The sequence below is a fragment of the Ooceraea biroi genome, chromosome 1 (assembly GCF_003672135.1).
Source record: "Ooceraea biroi isolate clonal line C1 chromosome 1, Obir_v5.4, whole genome shotgun sequence".
Lineage (NCBI taxonomy): Eukaryota > Metazoa > Arthropoda > Insecta > Hymenoptera > Formicidae > Ooceraea > Ooceraea biroi.
Window position 1 is genome coordinate 21,837,356 of NC_039506.1, and position 19,627 is coordinate 21,856,982.

The window sequence follows — 19,627 nt, forward strand, 5'->3', positions numbered from 1 at the left end:
TTTCTTTCTTTTAAGAAGAAGACAGGAAAGGACTTTCAGTTCTCCGATTTTAAATAGTACATAGATGGCACACTATACACTCCCTCCGCTTGTTCCCGCTCTTCCACACCCTCATGGTCCTTTCAATGTGGCGTATGGATTTGCGCGTTTTTGATCTGGCATCTTACGAAGAGGAAGATAATGAAATAATAGCAATTTTGAAGATAAAAAGAGGATACTCCAATAAATGTTATACTTGAATGGTGTGTATTGGGCTGCAGTTGTGCATCACAGTTTTCAATCGCATCAAACATTAAATCCGACAGTCTGTAGTTTGCTAAATGGGACTGGAAAACGTGATGCATTGTACTTTTTATAATAAATGTAATTATTATATAATTAGGTTAATCGGAAAATACACGCTAATCTCGTTAGCAAAATTCAAAGGCAAAATTCTGCATATTGGGAATTAATGCAAAATTTTTTGTGTTGCCGGAAGACCCATGTGGATCTTTTTGGCAAAGAGGCAAACCTTTGTTCTGCGTTTGATTTCGCTAAGAGGATCTTCCGATCAACCCAATATATTATATTTCCTGCGTGATAAAAAATTTTGACCATTGAAGAATTTAATTTTAAGTTAATTTGCTATTTATTTCTAATAATATTAATTTTATAAGAATAAATATAAAATATATAAACGTATCTGTACGCACCCACATTAATCTAAATTTATTATTATTGATGAATTTTATTGATACTAGATAACTTATTTTAGTTCCTCAAGGATAGAGTTCTATGCTCAGGCAACACAATATCTCCCACTTTTATGTAAAACAATAGATTGCAAGATGAATATCCTTTGCAATATATGTCAAGAATTGTTAACACCATCGGACACACTCTTGGTCATTTATTGTGGACATCTATTTCATAATAACTGCTTGACGAGGTGGCTCAAAAGGCAAGCGTGCTTGGTTTTCATTGGTTTTATTTGCGTGTATTTTATTTTCATGTGACGAATACATCTCTTTGTTATACTTTTTACAATCTCTTCTCTTCAAAACCTAAATATCTATAATATTTTATTACAAATGCATAAAGCATGCAGAAGAATGCAAATAAAATATGCACATATATTGGATACACTTGTATAGTTATATTGATTGTTAGTTAACTTACTTTTTAACATATGTCTTCTGTTTCATTTTACTTTTCTAATAGGAATTCAATCAAACTTGGACTAATTTAGCCTGTATTTTAGATCTGCAACATGTCCACAGTGTCGTCAGGAAGCCACAGAAGGCAAGATCCATAAAGTTTATTTCACACATGAAAACGACAAAACCATTACGGAAATTGCGGACTTTGCCTTGGAGGAACAGGTCAACAATTTGAAATTCCAGATTTTACTAAAGGAAAAGGATATTAATTTCTACACCACGAAATCCGCAAACCTGGAAAAGCAAAATGTGGGTCTCAGGCAGCTAGTACGAGAAGTAGAAAGCGAGATCAAACAGAAAAACTCTATTATCCAGGATTTGATGGAAAAGATAGTAGATTTACAGAAAATACAGTTAGAATGTGCATCTTTCAAGAAGAGACTATCTGAAAAAGAGAAGGAACTCCAAGAATATAGAGAGAAAGAGTACGTGTTAATGCCAATTATTTTATATAATTTTTACTGAACCCTTTACAGTTACACAAACAAAGCCAGTAAGTTGGATCATTTAGATATTGTCAACTTAGATATAGTTCTCAAGTATTATATATAAACGCATTTTAATTCCAAATATCCAATTTTATTCTTTTATATTTTACTTAGAAGTTAGTGCGTTCTATTTTTCAATAGAAACAATGAATTGAATTTCCACTTATAGCTTTAAAATCAAATCATTTCAACTATGTGGTCAACAAAACGCTAATCTCAAACATTGATCTTTACTTAATTTTTTACTTTATTGTTTAATTTAATTTTATTATTTGGTTTATTTTTAGGAGTGCAAAAGTTGCAAAAGATCAAGTTAAGCCTCATCAAGAACAGTGTACATTGGATCAAGAAGAGAATCAAGAGGTGTAAGTAATTTTTTTATTGTTAATAATAATGTTCATTATATCCTATTGTAAGCTGTAAGCTTACAATATCTTCCTGGTTTTAGCTGTGAACCCTGTTATCTAAAGTTTGACAATAATGATACATATCTGTTCGAAGTGCTAAAGTAAGAGAGCGGAGTAAAAATGAACCTGACCATGAACACAACCATGTCAATAACTCTGACAGCAGAAGAAAATCGGCTGAGGAAACTTCCAGTAGATCAAAGAAAAGACAGGTATTTCAGCCTATTATATTTACATTGATACTTCTTTTACATGTATTTTATTACTGTCTTCATACCTTATACCTTTATGTTTAAAGACAGAAACACAGGCTATTGCATGAAGCATAATACATACCGCACAACAAGATAGATCCATGAGGATCATCCTTTCCCTCCCTGGAAGTAAAATGGAAGATTCTGATTGATTTATTTTCTTATGCGTCATGCGTTATGCAACAGTCTGTGTTTCTGCCTTATGCCTTTTTTAATAACTTGTAAGTATAATTCCTTTGTGTTGCGAAGTTCCTATGTGTTTTATAATAACGATGTGCGAATTGTTTTATCATAATCACAATGAGTGTTAAGTATAAAGATGATATCGGTATAACTTTTACAATACAATTTTATATATGGAATCAAAATGAATTATTCTGATGTGCTTACAATCACATTTGTCACTGTGTTCGTTTGCTTATAAACACTCTAAATTTCTATATGTTAGGAATATAATTTTTCAAGAATTCGTTTTCCTTGCATAATTTTAATTTATGTTATAACCGATTCATATATTAAGAACACGTATCTTTGTAAATGCGGACTTATGCACGCGATTGTACTACGCAGCTTATTTTTATATATATTTTTATTTTAAATAAGTAATATCTTGTTGATCGACACAACTGGCAAGTTACAATCATCCAATAAAGAACTTGCCAGTTGTATCGATCAACAAGATATTATTTATTTGATTATTGTTCCTGGCGAATTAAACGATCTAAATTGTATTGTATTTTTATTTTATTATTCATTTAAAAAATGAATCTTTATCTTCCCTGTGAAACGTTTATGAATTTTATTCTTCTATTCAAGCATATAATGCATACAAGACTTTCGATGAGCGATATGTATAAAAATCCAAATAAATTAATAAATTTATGTTTGATTTTTAATAATATCAAACAAACATTCTCTCTCATTATCACACAATATGTAACTTATTGCTCACTGTTTACCAGAATGACAGAAAGAAGGAAACTGGAAATCAGAATGATTCGAGGACAAAACTTGAAATAGAAATTACGTTTCCTAATATCATCCAAAAAGGCAGTACGTTAAATGTTACGCTTGACAAATGTCCAACAATTAGGAAAAAAGCAAAACTGTTCTAATAAAATAAGATTAATGCTAAGACAAATGTGATTACGAGCAATTTAGGAATACTACAGATATAAGTACAGAATCGAAATACAAAATTGTTACAAATAAAGTATTTCGAGTAGATATATTTGGTTTAAATTAAATATTTGTGTAAGAAGAAAACAATACAGTGTGGAAACTTATTTATACTAAATTTACAATGTTTATGTTAAGTTACATACGAATTTCCTTGAACGATTGTTTCATTTTTATTTTTATGAGGATCATTTATCGGCATACGTTATCACACTGACGGATAGAATTAAAAGTTTGTATTTTTGATAACAATAAAGATATATAATTATACGCGAATGCGTTCTTTCCAAAAAGCATTTAGTACATTACATCTACATACATGCACTCTTCATTTTTTACTTACTCATTTATGTGCATTATATAAGTTAATATTTTTATATGAGAATATTTGTAATATATAATAAAATTTATTATTCTAAAAGTTATGCATTATTTATTATCACCTCGTATCAATATGACCAAGTTCTGGCTATAATACAAAATAGAGGACTAGTCGATTTAAAAGGTTTGTAAGAAGAAGCGTACAGATTTATTTTGCGGCTTTTTGAAATAATAATTTTTCTTCTAGTACTATTTACTTCACGCACGAAATCTTCATTTCCTGAATAAAGGATAAGAACTGATCGATGTAACGATTGAATGATATCGCAAGCGCTGATGTACTGAAGAGTAGCTTCACTGCGAGCCCAGTTGCTTGCTATTCCTCGTTCCACTTCTGTTTGCACAGCAGAGGAATCAACAACTTGTGAGTTGTTAGCATCTTATTGTGATTTCTGAAAAATTTGTGACGAGGATTTTGCGTGTGCAACAGTCAGTTTTTCGATGTATATTTATAAACTTTTATTTAATATTCGTATCATGTAGGCGCTACATTATTTTCATGGAGAGATGAACAAAGGAAGTCTGATGTCGTATATATACATAGGATACCTCGCGTACAGAGCATGCTATTTAAATATTACAAAATGCATTGGTTCTTACATTAGTAGCAGTCATGTTCTAACAAATCTGAATCGTTAATTGGAATGCTTTCTCTCTCCTCATTTTTTTTATTCTAGGAACTAAAAAGTAAGTACTTCTTCTTTTGTACGTAAGACTAGCTTCGTTCTTCTACCCGTTCAGATTCTGCAATTGTAAATGCGATCGAATTTAAAGTCATCGATACTGAAAGCGTCTTACCTAATGCGTCAATATCTTTATGTTCGTTTACACATTATTACCTTTCTTATACATACTTAATAGCGTATTATATCCTAAGACTAATGTACGAATGTACAAAACACACTTTGGCTCCTCAAACTAAGTTTGCGCTAAACTTGTAATACATTAAAAAATTGGTTTGCTCGCAGCCACTGCTGCAGTTTAAGTAGTTCCGGTTTGGTCAATGACGTGTAATCTGTGCAAAACTTGTCGCGTAATTTACGATAGAAATGTCCAAGTCAACGGATGAGACGATAAACTATCGGTTTGTCGAACATACTTGCTTTGGATATGTACAGATGTGTGATGTTTTAAAATTAGTTTTTAAAAACGACGGAATTATAAAATACAGTTACAGTATTACTGCAGTATTGCGTTTAACTCGCGCACTCGGCTCATGTTTAATTACAAGTACAACGATAACAATAAAAATAAAAAGATGCAGCGAAAGGCAGACATACATTTTCGTGTCGCATTTGTATAGTTATACATAGAGGCGTATAGTCGACTCTAGAAAGTCTTATACATCGCGAATTACAGATAAATAAGTAGCAAAATTACCGCACGCTCGCGATACAAATGCCACTCTACATGAGAACGATACGGTAATTATTCGTATGAAAATCTCCGCTCGTGCAATGCTTCATGCAACGCTCTCGCTTCTGTCATAATTGTTTTGATTGCAAGTACCGCATCGTACAGATTTTCGATGTCACGCGACATCCTTCTCTCGACTATCGAGGATTACAATTGTATACTAATATCAAAGTACACGTCCACGGCATCAGGCGTATTTTGAGTGTAAATATGCGTGCATGTGTGTGATCATAGTCGCGATTCGTTTGCGCATTTTCGAACGCATGTTCAACGCTTGAACGCCTGCTAATGCACCTTTTCACTTGGCTAGAGATCGCTTTATCGATTCACCCATCTCTTCACCGCCTCCGCCCAGTTGGCCTCGCTCTCGTCTTCCTTCTCGTGATCGGTCATCTCATCTCGCTCGCTTCGTTCTTGATCTTGCTCGCTGGACAAAGTGGTCGACGGTGTTTGTGGCATGTTGGCGTTTCGCGCTCGCAACTCCGCCAAGAAGTCATTCTCCTGTTGGTACCGTCGTTGCAGCTCCTCCCGCCAGGAATTCCCGCCCCCGCTGCTGTCGTCCCCGTCCTCGCCGGCCTCAAAGTCTACAAGTAGAGAGTCCACGTCTTAGAATCCACTCGCACTTGACATCCATGGATCTTTCAACATACACACACACACACAAAGTTGTCACTTTCAGTTTGAATGGTAAAAGATAAGATATATATATATATATTTATTCGCTGACTTTAATTCCATTTCCTCAACCTCGGGGGAGGTCTATACGGTCTATGGTCATCCCAAGAGAGCATTATCTGACATTTGCGCATATAAATGCTTGCAACTATAGGATAATAATAGAGTAATCATTTGTGAATCATGTGATTACGTGAAGTCGACGACTTATCTTAATGTCATCGTCAGAAGTGCGCATCGCAGGTGCCCGATGCTCGCGACGATGAAACGAAACGTGGAAAAACTATTTCCAGAATATGGACATGAGCACATATATGTACAGTTTTATTTGACTTGTGAGAATAATGTCGAAGGTAACAGAGAGAATGAAACTAATAGAGCATCAAGAGTGAAACACGCAGATAATCGACGCTTGAGAAGTATTGAGGGATTATTTTGAATAAAAAAGAGCGACATTGCAGATATCTAAAGATGCAAATAAAAAGTGAAAGTAAGGAAAGTCTCGAGAAGTCAACGTGTGGAGATACTTACCTAGCGGTTTTCTGATGTTCATTAGGCCGGAGTTGTGCGAATGGTCCTCCTGGTCTGAGTCTGCAAGCCACCAGGACACATTCACAGGGGGTGCATCACACACATTCCAACAACACGTCTAAAGTGTCATTCGTATGCTGTATATACGTTATATATATAATTTGTCGGCCAGATTCAGTTAGGAAAGTACACGTGTGTCTCTTCACGTCGACACGATACAGCTTACAGGCCCGTGTTCGTGTATTTTTATTTCTATTTTCTATCCGTTGTAATAATCGTTCACATGAGATTTGAATAAATTATGTACAATTCTCAAGGTTTGGGCTATCTCAGAGAAGTCTATTTCGAATTACGAGGCGTTTGTTTGTCTAGAAAGCAATTTAGTTTAGAAAATAATGACTTAATATGCGTCCATCTCTTTCAGAATTGCAGTTTTGTTGCTGCATTTGTGGTCTTGCGTGTAGTGTGATCCGTACTGTCGCTAGGCTAACGTTTTAACTAACTCTATTCTAGAAAGAAAATAAATGAAGTCGAGTGGAAACGGCAACAGGCAAATGTACAACTTATTTTCCAACTGTTCGGATTAACTCTGGCATCTTAATCTCGCTAACAGAAGCTAGCAGAATGGAAGAGACTCGTGCGCGCATGGTTTGCATCTGGAAACATGTTTTATGTAACATTCAGTCGTAAACTTTTTTTGATTACGCTGCTTGGCAGAATCCGGCTATACCGCACCACAGAGCTATACCGAACACTTAAAAAACAAACTGTACAAAGAAAAATAAATATACACAATATCCCAAGGTTCTCTCTTGATGATAAAGTACTAAAGTTTGAAAATTCGCAATTGTTAAATTTTAAAATAATTCTCGAATTGCGCACGTCTTGTATTACATTTTAAGCCACAGTTTGCAATTATTTTCTCAATACCATAAATAGTTTCATATATTTCGTTAACAAATGTAGTTGAAAAGAATATATGTAAAATAGTTTTGTGGGATTGTATGTATATATTTATGTTTTCAGAAACGAGAGAATTTTTTTCAATATGTTTGTCATAAAATGATATCCGTTATCAAATTATTAATTAATTATCAAATTATTATATTATATTATTGAACAAAGAATTTCTGATTTTTGTAATATCAAGATTGAGACTAGCGAGTCACTTCTTCTGGCAATATTTTACATCGATTGACAGATTTGTGCCGATCGGTACTCATCGCTGTGATTAATTATGATTAATTATTATATTATACTTACGTAACTCCGCGGAATATAAACATATGTACATAAAGGAACGAAAGTGCATCCAAAAGTTCTTATCTATTCAAATATGTCCAATGGAATGTCTTAGGTGTACGTAATATCTGTGTGATATTATGACTTCTCATGGATCGTTAGTGAATATTGAGACTAGGAATAAATAAAGAGTAGCATTTTCTCATGCTATATGATCCTGGCAATATGAAAGAGTAGAAATGCGACGCGGCATGCCTGCTTACATTCAGTAATGATTGAGAACACTTTAACGATAAAATATTAGTAGTAGCAAGATAATTATTTTCTCTAAATTTAAATTTAATCGAAAACAATTAAATACGTAGGATACGTACTGTACGTAGAAGTTTGCACTGCGACTTTAAAACATTCAAAATTATATTCGTCTCTATTTTTTGTATGTTTTAGCGGAGGATTCTGCGAAAAAAACATGTATTTTTTTAAAACGCAGCATAAAACGCGCAAATTATTAAATTAATTAATATATACATGTATAAATAGTATGGTAATAATGAGAGCAGAGTAATAATAAAAGTACAGCAGAAGTAATAATAGCAGCAATAATAATGATAAATAGTGGTAATAATAATAAATATGATTTTTGTATATAAAATGCTATACACGAGATGAAACTCCGATGAATGCAGATTATATTTCTCTATTGCTCACCTCGCTTTTGAGATAATAATTCGAGATATTTACGGGATCCGCTGGTGAAATCCGTTATTAACTAACATGCTACCAGCTAAAACGGCGAAAGATGCTAACAGATACCTCGTGGCTAAGCTTGCAGTGTCAAATATCGGTCTGTACAATTCACGAGGTGCTAACTATTGACCCTCAAAAATTACCTTCAATCTGATAGGTAATACTTATGTCTCTGCGATATTTTCGATATGTGAATTATGTAAGTTTAACACACTGAGAGTAAATAGTAAATCGAATAATATTGGATAATTACATTTGGCATTTAGAACTATAAGCATAATTGGACGTAGGTTTATCAGACGGAATTTCTTCGTCAGACGATGATGCGAAATAAAATGGTCCATCTTTAGTTATTTACTATATTTATTATTAAGTATATTATTTATAATAAATTTGATGGCTTTATAAAGTGATTTGAAATTTTTCTTGACAGATATACATATAAAGAGATAAAATCTTTCGTACATTATTTAATTACACATAATGCATATACTTGTTTAAAATTTTCTCTAGCACAACTTCTTTGAATCTAATCATTGAAATTTTTCAATCCAATTCTACTACAGCATCTACGTCCAATTTATCAATCGTTTCTGACACTAGTCGATTTTATAGCGCACCGTTGTTTAACGTACCTGAATTTAATTCCCTCACAAGCGTCGACATGGCATTAGTGACGCTGTCGGCAGCTACCAGTAAGTCGTTTCTCAAGGATCGGCCCAGACTATTATTGGCACTGCTGGAACCGCTCCCTGGTAAGCTGTTTGTCCTGAACGCAGACCTGACATCGAAAATCTCTATTTTCTTGGCGCGAAGCAACTTCCAAATGAAAAAATCTTTTTAAACAGAAATTGCACAGCATGCAACTTTTATTGCACAAGCCATTATCATTCCACTTGTTGTAATTACACATTCAATTCGTCATAATAAACTCGCGATCAGGACGTACAAGCGTCTACAAATCTTTAAATTAATAGCAAATTATTAATTGTAACGATACACACATGCACGATTTCGGAAATACTACGATGTTTACTGGGCTCTAACGTAACGAGAGATACTCTATCTAACAAAAATATATAGCGATATGGCAAACTTGTAAACGCATCACAAATGCTTCGTCTCCAGAGTTCGTTCAAGTAGTACTCGTCGCGTTTGATTGTCACACATTACTTGGAGGATGGTATATTTACATGTATCGCAACGCTTACGCGATAAATAATAAAGTAACTTAAGGTGTTTAAGAGGGTGAATAGTGTTTTACGCAAGCTTATAGCAAAAAAGAAGGATTGAATGGGTAACTTGTACGCGTCAAACTTGTACATCCAACGCATCAATATTTTCCTTACGGGGTAAGCTGCTGCCTTTGTACTGTACATAAATGATGCATTTGGGATGACTAACTGATAGCACAAACTCAAAGAGATATATATATCCGTACAAAAGAACTTATGTCGAACCTAACGTAACTTAAAAGAAATCATTAAAACGGGGATAAAAGCGACATGACATGAATATACAAATATTTTCTACTTTGTGTGTATATATATATACATATACATATACATATACATATACATATACATATACACTCATAAGATAGATCAATCTGATGATTTCAATCGTCTCGTGAGGTACATCACCGTATCTCACGTTTATCTCGCGCTAGTACCATACTTGTTCTTAATACTAGCTTAATGAAAGGTATCCTCATCGCTCACATCTGCATGCAGGGGAAATTTGAAAATTCCTCAACTAATCGTGAAACAGTCGGAGATAATGTGCAGTAATATCTATATACCGATCAAGGGGGGGAGGGGAGAAATCAATCTTTCGGTACGATCGGAGTGCATCTTTATATGCAAACGATAAATCTGATTCTCGAGCATTTTCAAAATAATCTTTTCTTTACAGCACGTACAAGAATTCACTTCGATATATAATTCGATATATTCGATAGTATAATTTGGAAAAATTACACGTAATCAGTTGATGCGCAGCGTTAAAATACTATCTTGAATACGTATGGAAGCATTCCCATTTTACGAATATCGTTGGCTAAAATATCTCATATCTAGCTGCATGATTTAATCGTATGGTTGCACTATAAGAATGTCTTATTTAATTTATAAGATATTTAATATTTTTATCATATTAAATGTATAAATTTGAAATAAAATTATTTTTTATGCACGTTTACGTACATAAAAACGTAATTAAAATTCGCTCTAAAACCGTGTCCTAAATTGACAAATGATGCATTTGGACAAATTTTGGGCTGTGTAGCATGTAAAACGTTCTGCATGTGAAACGCGTTAACAATTTGATCGTATTGCGTACCGCAACGTTCGTTCGCTTAAAAAAAATGTTCTCTGTCTGTCTGTCTTTTCTCTTTGCACTGCGAAAGGTTCTCTTTTTTTTTCGTATCGTATTCTTTGTACATGCTTGCCTACCTTACGTCGCCACCAACGCACGACAAGCTATCTGGAATAGGATTCTGTATCGTGCCGAGCATAGCGTTGCCCTGCATAGCGTTAGCCACTGTCGTTGTCGGAACGGGATTTTGATAACTCTGGGACATTTGTTGCTGCATCTGCTGCTGCTGTTGTTGCTGTTGCTGTTGGGGCGGCGTGGACAATGGTCCGCCGGGAGTCGGAGGGGCCGATCTGCTGCTCGGAATCACGCCAGGCGGCAACGGCGGCGACTTTGTGCTTCGCGGTGAGCTATTCGGCGTTGATCGTGGCGACGTTTGATGATTCTGTCAAGGCAAATTCCAGTAGCTTATTGGTTGCGTTCCCGATTATGCAAAAATGATAGAAGTGATGATTTCGCTTCGTTTAAAATCATAAAAATCAGTTAAGTGAGTGATACATTTAATTTATTGTCCTTCTGGTTCTCTAGACACGAGGATAGCGAAAATAGTTAAAGCAACAGTTAACTCTAATCAACATTTAAAGAAGCAGTAAATCTTGAGGCATAAGGGAAGGATCATGTACACGCAAGTACCTTCAACATTTTCATTAGACCTTCCAGCTGGTGCATCAACTGCTTTCTGGAATCCTGCAACGTGGCCAGATGCGTCTCCAGCTCATCCTTTCTCTGCCTCAGAGCTCGCAGCTCTGACATCAACGCCGGGTTCTCCAACCCCGCGGCTTCTATCTCCTGTTGTCTTCTGTAGAGACCAAAGACGATTTTGTAAGAAACATTTGTCAGGCACGAAGCAGGTACGAGGAAGTGGAATATATCGCGTGGCACGATTTCTAATCGGCACGTAAAATATTCCACTTCACTGACTCGTTTGTTGTATATCGTAAAGCGATGTGTGGTTAATGTAACAATATTAGTATATGAATCTAATGAGTACACCAATCCAATCGAGAGAGAAAGAGAGATAGATAGAGAGACCGACGACGAGATGATCGAGACTGTTTATGAACTCGTTTCGAATAATTTCGAACGCCAATCGAGCGACAATCGGGCGATACGTTAGATCCGTATCGTTCCTCTTTGCTTTCCGTTGTGCGAGCTATGCAACCAAGGCGACACAAAGCGAAACAGAACGTTCTGAACATGCGTGATCCTAGGATGGGTCAACAGGATGAAATCGAGGTACAGGCTTGATATAAAGGAATATAAACGACACAGGTATACCTTAACCTTGCTATCTCGCGCATTATTTCCTTGTTCTTCGCCTCTAGCTGCGATATAAGCTCGCGCTGCGCCCGTGACGCATCTAGCGACGCCAGATTCGCGTCCGACGGTGCTCTGCCCTGTAACCAGAATCGGTCGTCGCATGAAACGATCCGCGGAAAGATACTCTCGACGATACTCCAAACGATAGTGTGATACTCACTGCTTGATCTGCCTGGGACATCCTGGACGCGGTACGTGGCTGTTAACGAGGCAGTTATGAAATTATTAACATTAGTGCTGGCGAAATGCGACGCGAGAAACGTTTAATTGATCCTCGCGGCTGTTGGCGAATTTGATAGGATTAAGGTAGCGATAATACTCGACGTTAAGCGAATTACAAGGCTCGACAGTGCGAATTACAAGCGTAAGGTAGTAAGTGAAAATGTTGAAAAGAACTCACCATGGTCCTGGCTTCTTGTGCCAACCTTTGTGCATATCGTGCTATTAATTTATGTTCATCGTCCAGTCTTGAACTGTCCATACTGGACGATATACAAAAGGAATAAGTAAAGCATGGTGTCTGCACGCAGAAACGGCAGAGAAAAAAGGCAAAGAAATTGTGCCGTAAAGTGATAGGTACGTTCGAGCTTACCTCCTCAGAGTCGAGCGGCTGTCCACCGATCCTGAATCAAAGGGTGCCATAAATCCTGGATCTGGAAAACCGTTGTGAGATGGTAAAGGTGACGGTGGGCTGGAACGTAGTGAATTTATTTGGATTGTAAAATCATGCGAGAGATACGAGATACGCGAGCGAAGTCACGCGAATGACGGAGATACTAACACTATGTGCGACAGGTCCAGTGTCTTCTCGGGCTGTTCCGGGAATCGCGGTAGACTGTTCTTCCCCTTCTCGGGCACGCATCTGAAGCTCTTCCGCAGGGAATGACCGATCTGCTTGCTCGGTGACTTCTGTCAGCAAGAATAACGTTGTGAAAAATTGAGTGACATGAAATTTCAATATTTCAGCCATTACGAGACACGATTAACGAATAATGCCTACAAAACTGCTGTACTCTCTCGTCTCGTGGTCGTTGTTGTGCGTTCCGGAGACTTTACCGCGCCAGAAGCAGTCCTGGCACAGCTGATACGAATGGCACTTCTGACATCTGTATCGGAATCCAGTGAAGTTCTCCTTCAGGCAGGCATCGCACGCGATGGGATGGGCCACTGAGAGCGAATCGGGGATTAACGTCGACAACTTGCAACAACGACAACCGAACCGGTCTTACCGACTTTACTCGGCTTATTTTCCGAGTTTAGTTACCTGTTTCCACAGCCGCCATTCTGTGATACAACGGCAGCCAGATTAAGCAGTGCGGTCCGGGATCCGACATGAGTGTATCCAGGAAGTCGTTCACGGTGACTTTGGGACTCTGCCGCATACACATTATCCGCATTATTCGCCAGTCTGTTAACGTATTAAGAGAACAGCAGATCGCAACGCGCATACGTACATCTGCAAAAATCGAATCGGCGAGACCATCGGCGTAACCAAACGATGGAGATTCGTAAACTGCTGCGGTTAGCGCCAGGACCTCCTTCAGGTAATCGGCGAACCTCCATGGTATCATGTGTCCGTTGCTGTCAGATATTTGCGAGTATATATCTGTTCACAGAAAAATTCTTAATGAGCCTGCTCGACGAGCAACTTGCAAAGCGACTTACATCGAAATTTGTCCATAAGCTTGCCCGCGCATAACGTGGCCAGGGCTACCTTCACCGAGAATACGGATATTTTATTGTTTTCCCTAAAGAAGCAATTGATTTAATTAGACATCATTTACATTATAATAATTTAATTAAATTAACATAAATTGTTTATACCAGTGCTCGGATATTTTATTAGAAAGTTTTCTGTACGTTATTGAAAATAAAATCATTTTAAAGATAATATTTTTAGTAGAAGAATAAACAAGTACAATTAATTTCGAATTTAATTAATACCATGCAAAATTCAATTTGATGAAATCTTAATCATACTTCTCTGAAACCTCTTGATATTCATCCGAGATCACAAAGCATGCACTTTCAACATACCCGCTGGTATAAGCAGCCAACAGCCAGTTCATCAGCAATGCCGTAGTCGCGTCGACTTTGGACTGCTGCGACACCGGCACTCTTTTGTTCAACGCATGGAACAAGGAAGACAGCAGCGTTTCGAGCCTGGATACACCTAACGTGCTCGTCGGCTCCAGCGTGTTCAGACCGTTCTCTCGAAACGCCTCGATCACGTTCCATATGTCGACATTGTGCACTGCATAGAAATCACGCATATATTATTGTAAAGATACACACACATTAACATTCTTAATATCCTTGATCACTTTTAATATTCTTCATTATTTCAGGATCAATTATGACGTTTAATAAGCTAATAAGCATATTTTTTAATTCAACGAGAACAACAGAACGAATTAATGACAGAACTGATTAATGTTAATGCAATTGTATAGAACGCGAGAAAATTAGCAGCGTTCGAGTCAACGTCCTGGAATACTCGCACGTGGAGTACCGAGCACGCAGATCCTGGTTCCGTTGATCCTCATGAAAATGCAACGAGAAAAAAATGAAGCCACCACTAAGAGAATTTATTAAAAAATATACTATTAAAAAATTTATTAAAAAATATACTGTTAAAAAAATATATTAAACAACAAGATACGATCGTTGAAGAATAGAGATACTTACGGTGCACCTTTTTCTGGATGAATCGCAGCTTGCAGGCGGTGCGATACGACGCGAATCGTATGGTATCGAAATTCTGCTGCCGCATCTCCTGCAGTAGCTGCAGACGACTTGTCTCGCCGCTGCTTCCGTTTCCCGATCCACCGGCGCCTTCCTCCGCCATCCTCTGCACAGAATAAACGGATAAATACGCACTTCTTCACGGCATATCCTTCCTGCAGATTCCTACGCGATCGTTCACGACGAACGATCGTTTCACAACAGGCGGTAACACGCACTTCATGAGGCCGACACGTTCTTTTCCACTTTTTTTTTTTAGAAAAGCAGTAAATGTATGCGTCGCAGAAAAGATTAGCGGGTACGTATACGCGAAGTGAAGGCCGCTGAGTGATTAATCATCGACTCGCTAGACGACTCGCGTCAATCTACTCCGCGTTCCTCAACGAGCAATTTAGCATTAAAAGACATTACGCTAAATATTGGATTTCTGTGTTTTTTTAAATAAATTTTCAAAAGTACCGTGTTATCAGGCGCCTCGCGCTAAAATGGCGATAACTCTCGCTCGATTAAAGCGAAACGGTCTTTTTCAGCGGCACGCACGCACGTGTAAGCACGATATGCAATTAGGAGGCTGTTTAAACCATGTTTAAACTATTATATATTATGTTTATAACTGCGCGCCATAATTTTTCTGATACAGTCTCGAGCGTTTGAAGCGACGTATTTCTCCTCGGTTCGATGGAACTCTGCGTAGCTCTGCGTAGCACGCATAGATGCGCAACTGACGAAGCTGTTCTTAATTCGTGGCTCGTAAAGAAGAGTCACGTCGCATTGCGGGACCGACGGACTATTTATCATCAACTTAACAATGCTAATTGGGAACGATTAAAAGATACACGCAACGTGGTTGTCTTGCGCGAAGCAATATCGTGCCTCAGAGCGGCGTTATTATTAAACAAACGGAGATTTCCGATGTCCGCCCGAATTTTTGCGCGTACCATTATTATTTATTTTCTATTTATTATTGATTATTTGTTCTATATTTATCTTGAAAATAAATATTATTTATTCTATAGTTATCTTGATTGGAGAATATCGCTACTGCGCTATGAAACTAGGCCTGTTAATTTTGATCGAACTTCGTAGCTTCGAAAATGTAACAGTCCTATATTAAACATGCGTGAATTTGTTGCAACAGAATCCTTTCTCCCGCAATCCCGGATATTGTCGTTTGGTCAATATCCTTCTACTGCACGAGCTCTTCGTTGCGCAGACCTTCCACGTGAAAACGTACGCGAAGGCTATTACCGTAAATAAAAAAGTTAATTCAGGTTCGTTCAACCGTGGCGATGTAATCCACTTTACGCGAACGATTGACCCAGTTGGTGTACGTCGATACCTAAAGGCGTAATTGATTTGAAACCTACCGTCCGCGACATCACTCAGCCACTGTAAACGATCACTTTTTTTCGCCATTTCTTTCTTATTGCCTCTCGTATCACTTGTAATCTAATTACGCAACATAACGGACTGCGGAAACCGCTCCGGGAAAGTTCGACTTTTACGATAATCAAATTTCGATGAAAAATGATCCTCTACCTTCCTCCAATTTTTCAATATTCAATATTCGAACCGATGTTAAACTTTTTTCAAACTTTTAATTTCCCGGCTTTAATTAAACTTTCAAATGGAGGAGTATGTGCATTATTCAAAGCTCTCATGTTCCTTGCAAAATTACGTAAATACATCAAGTTTAGAGTAGGGCTCGCTATTATACGTTTAAACGGAAACACGTTTACACGTATAATTAGCATATCCGTTCATTAGAAACGTTTTCCCGAATATACGTGTTTTAAGGTATTATACGTATAAACGGAAAACGTTTACACGTATATTAAACGTTTATCTGTTTATAATCGCGCCTTACGTATAAACATTTTTCTACAAGTAAACATTTTTCTCCACCTCTTATTTTTAATTTCATTGGCTCGTCATTGGCTTGTCATTGACGTTACACCAAGTCGACGACGACGACGTTGCACCACGTCGACGACGACAACGGTGACGACAGTACACCACGTCGACGACGACGATGTTGCACCACGTCGACGACGACGATGTTGCACCACGTCGACGACGACGATGTTGCACCACGTCGACGACGACGATGTTGTACCACGTCGACGATGAAGACGACGAGGACGACGACGACGTTACACCACGAGGATAACACAAGCTGAAATTGGTTGCATGTAGTCGATTACCGCATAATTTCAAGTTATTGACCTTCGAAGACTACTTCACATCTTCGAAGCTTCGATCCTTAATTCGTATAATAAACGTATAATAATCGTATAATAAACGTTTAAACGTTTACCCACAAGTAAACGTTTTTCTGGAAATAAGTGTAAACGGATAAACGTTTAACGTTTACACGTATATTTGATAAACAAAATAAAATCAGAGCCCTAGTTTAGAGTCTCTTTTTTTCCGCAGTGAAGTATTGGGCACTGAGTATCTGTTAGGTGTTGGCTAGTTCTTAATTGATTGATCGAGATTGCAGCGGAACGAGCTGATCGGCAGCGAAGGGATCGTTGGCCGATGGGTCCGATGACGGAATGAGGGAAGTAAACGCGGATGCCTAAGTTTGAATCAATACGATAAGTGGACCAGGTGGGGGGAACGTAAGATCGGTCAAAGAAACGAGGGAACGGTCGGAAAAGGAACGCCGGGTGCACGTCGACCGCTGGTTGAAGGAACGCGCGAAATGGAGCGAGCAGGAGGCGCGGCTAACTTCGGTTCGGTAGAAAATCGCGTTCGACTGACGGCGTTTCGTCCGTGGTCCCGGAAACAGTTTTAACGATAAATGGACCAAGGAACCGCCACGATCTCAATAAAAAGTATATAAAGGTAGGATACGTAATGTATTTCATCATATCTTTATGGTTAGGTTAGCTCGAATTTCTTGCGCTGAAAGACATATTTACAAAAGATACAGTTCATGGAATGTTCGTCAATTGAGTAATTAGAGGCGCCATTTATATGGCGTCTTCCCAGTTATCGAATTTCCATTCCCTTGCCCAATCTCTGCTAATCGGTTTTCCTTCCTCTCTTTTTCTCCCTTCCCGAATCTCGCGCGTAAAACTTTGCGAGACACGATACGGTACATGTGATTTTATTTCAGAGAAATATAAACGGCGCGTACAATGTACAGTATAGCAATAGTGCAGATCGTGCAGATGAAAAGAAGAACAGATTTATTTGGATAGACCTGAAGTTGTCTGCGCGACAGCCCGATACGCGCGGGATAGTTTCGTAATCACGCGCTTGCGCACGGTTCAAAAGACGTATTCCTCGAAGTTTCTCTCGACATGATAGATCGCTCGTCAACTAATTGCGTTATGTCGTGAAGAGGCGTAAAAACGGCTCCTCGTACAGCGCAATGTAATTGAACGTATTAAATTTAAGTAGGCACGTTAACTAGATTATGCAATGGTTATTACCGATATCGTTGACAAATGGCACGATATTCTCGTTTCGCCTCATTTAGCATTCGGACTTCCATTTTCGAATCTAGTTCGACTGCTCCGTAGGAATTTATTTAATTTAAAATCGCATGTACTTCAGTTTATCGATCGATGCAACATCGGATGTGTCGCCATTAGTAATTCAATATGAAATCTATGTCAAACTTAATGAAATTTGCTGCTAAATCCGCGAGAAGATCCAAGTGTATTTACACGAACTTTAAATAGGACCATTGTCAAAGTTCGATGTATTTACTTCACACAGAGTTGTTTAGTATAAATACACGTACCGATGAGATAACATTATTTAAAATGCATCACCAGTTGAGAATAATAAACAAGAAAAATTTTAGTATCTACCAATATAATAATTTTGCCAGAAGGCGTATTAATTATTTCTACTGAGCGTCAGTTTATTATCATCGTTATTTATCAGAACAATCTCATTTTCAATTATAATAATAATATCCTTGTTTCAGAGCGCCTGGTGATGACAGTTCAATGGCCATTCTACTCTCCTGGATCTGCATTGTATCACATTTTCCGCGCGCGCACATTTGTAAGGTAAGAATATTAAAAATTTTTAAATATTCATAAAAAAGATAAGAGAGAAGAGAAAACGCTTCATCGTGAAGGAAACTTGACAACGAACCTATCTTACGACGGGCACAGACGACGCACCTAACCTGTTCTACCGGTCGGTGCATCCATCTACCTACCTACCTGTCTACCTGAGGCGCTCCGCGCGCGTGTCTCCAGCGAGAAAAAAAGGGTACCGACGGGGGCGTGGAGTCGTCGTCCCGTGCTCGTCGAATGCTTCCCTTGCACTCTTGTGCTTATCGCTTGTTCCACCTCACCATTATATCACGAGACGCGATCACGGGACCAGACGACGCCTGTTCCTGTTGTTTAAAGCGGTCACTCTTGTAACAGACTCGTCGCGATAAGAGTCGAGCGCAGTTTCACGCGGAGCGGTGCGTTCGCACGCCACGGGAACAGTTTTATCGAATGGAAACGTTACGCCTCGCCTCGCTGCGGTCGATATGCACGAGGGTGCACGCTCACAATCGATTTCCGGCGCGAGCGAGGACCCGGCACTCTCGGCACGAACGTGGCAGAACCTCGCCAGGACGACGTCACGATAAACAACCTCGTCGCGTGAGTCCCGATCCGACGCACGTCGCGAATTCCGCGGCCATCACT

General features: G+C 38.2%; 2 protein-coding genes across 10 annotated transcripts; one reads left to right on the forward strand and one right to left on the reverse strand.

The window, feature by feature from the left end:
• Window positions 1–87: 87 nt before the first annotated feature.
• Window positions 88–5,153, forward strand: LOC105278482 (E3 ubiquitin-protein ligase TRAIP). Of its 3 annotated transcripts, none has more exons than XM_011337604.3 (6): window positions 88–242; window positions 755–940; window positions 1,241–1,624; window positions 1,975–2,052; window positions 2,189–2,306; window positions 4,096–5,153. In XM_011337604.3, the coding sequence occupies exons 2-6, from the start codon at window positions 828–830 to the stop codon at window positions 4,141–4,143; spliced, it is 741 nt and encodes a 246-aa protein (XP_011335906.1). In that variant the 5' UTR covers window positions 88–242; window positions 755–827; the 3' UTR covers window positions 4,144–5,153. The 3 variants fall into 3 exon arrangements, with proteins under 3 accessions (XP_011335906.1, XP_011335905.1, XP_011335907.1); XM_011337603.3 differs by lacking the exon at window positions 4,096–5,153 and adding an exon at window positions 3,311–3,944; XM_011337605.3 differs by lacking the exon at window positions 4,096–5,153 and having other exon boundaries at window positions 2,136–2,306.
• LOC105278483 (dystrobrevin beta) lies at window positions 4,349–19,607 on the reverse strand. Of its 7 annotated transcripts, none has more exons than XM_011337609.3 (17): window positions 19,148–19,607; window positions 14,901–15,063; window positions 14,250–14,466; window positions 13,878–13,960; window positions 13,667–13,818; window positions 13,477–13,585; window positions 13,213–13,379; window positions 12,994–13,121; window positions 12,805–12,903; window positions 12,613–12,637; window positions 12,373–12,411; window positions 12,171–12,289; window positions 11,526–11,691; window positions 10,973–11,277; window positions 9,155–9,300; window positions 6,531–6,590; window positions 4,349–5,908 (listed from the first exon to the last, which is right to left on the reverse strand). In XM_011337609.3, the coding sequence occupies exons 2-17, from the start codon at window positions 15,058–15,060 to the stop codon at window positions 5,643–5,645; spliced, it is 2,241 nt and encodes a 746-aa protein (XP_011335911.1). In that variant the 5' UTR covers window positions 15,061–15,063; window positions 19,148–19,607; the 3' UTR covers window positions 4,349–5,642. The 7 variants fall into 7 exon arrangements, with proteins under 7 accessions (XP_011335911.1, XP_011335910.1, XP_011335909.1 ...); XM_011337608.3 differs by having other exon boundaries at window positions 12,177–12,289; window positions 12,613–12,694; XM_011337607.3 differs by having other exon boundaries at window positions 12,613–12,694; window positions 19,144–19,607.
• Window positions 19,608–19,627: the final 20 nt, after the last annotated feature.

Bases quoted from the DNA above. Each gene is read 5' to 3' on its own strand.
- LOC105278482 (XM_011337603.3), top strand. From the start codon at position 828: ATGAATATCCTTTGCAATATATGTCAAGAATTGTTAACACCATCGGAC. The intron at 941-1,240 runs GCAAGCGTGCTT...CCTGTATTTTAG, and splicing joins TTGACGAGGTGGCTCAAAAG to ATCTGCAACATGTCCACAGT. The intron at 2,053-2,188 runs GTAAGTAATTTT...ATCTGTTCGAAG, and splicing joins CAAGAAGAGAATCAAGAGGT to TGCTAAAGTAAGAGAGCGGA.
- LOC105278483 (XM_011337607.3), bottom strand. From the start codon at position 15,060: ATGGCGGAGGAAGGCGCCGGTGGATCGGGAAACGGAAGCAGCGGCGAG. The intron at 13,819-13,877 runs GTAAGTCGCTTT...TTCTGTGAACAG, and splicing joins GCTTATGGACAAATTTCGAT to ATATATACTCGCAAATATCT. The intron at 13,586-13,666 runs GTACGTATGCGC...TGTATGCGGCAG, and splicing joins CCGATTCGATTTTTGCAGAT to AGTCCCAAAGTCACCGTGAA.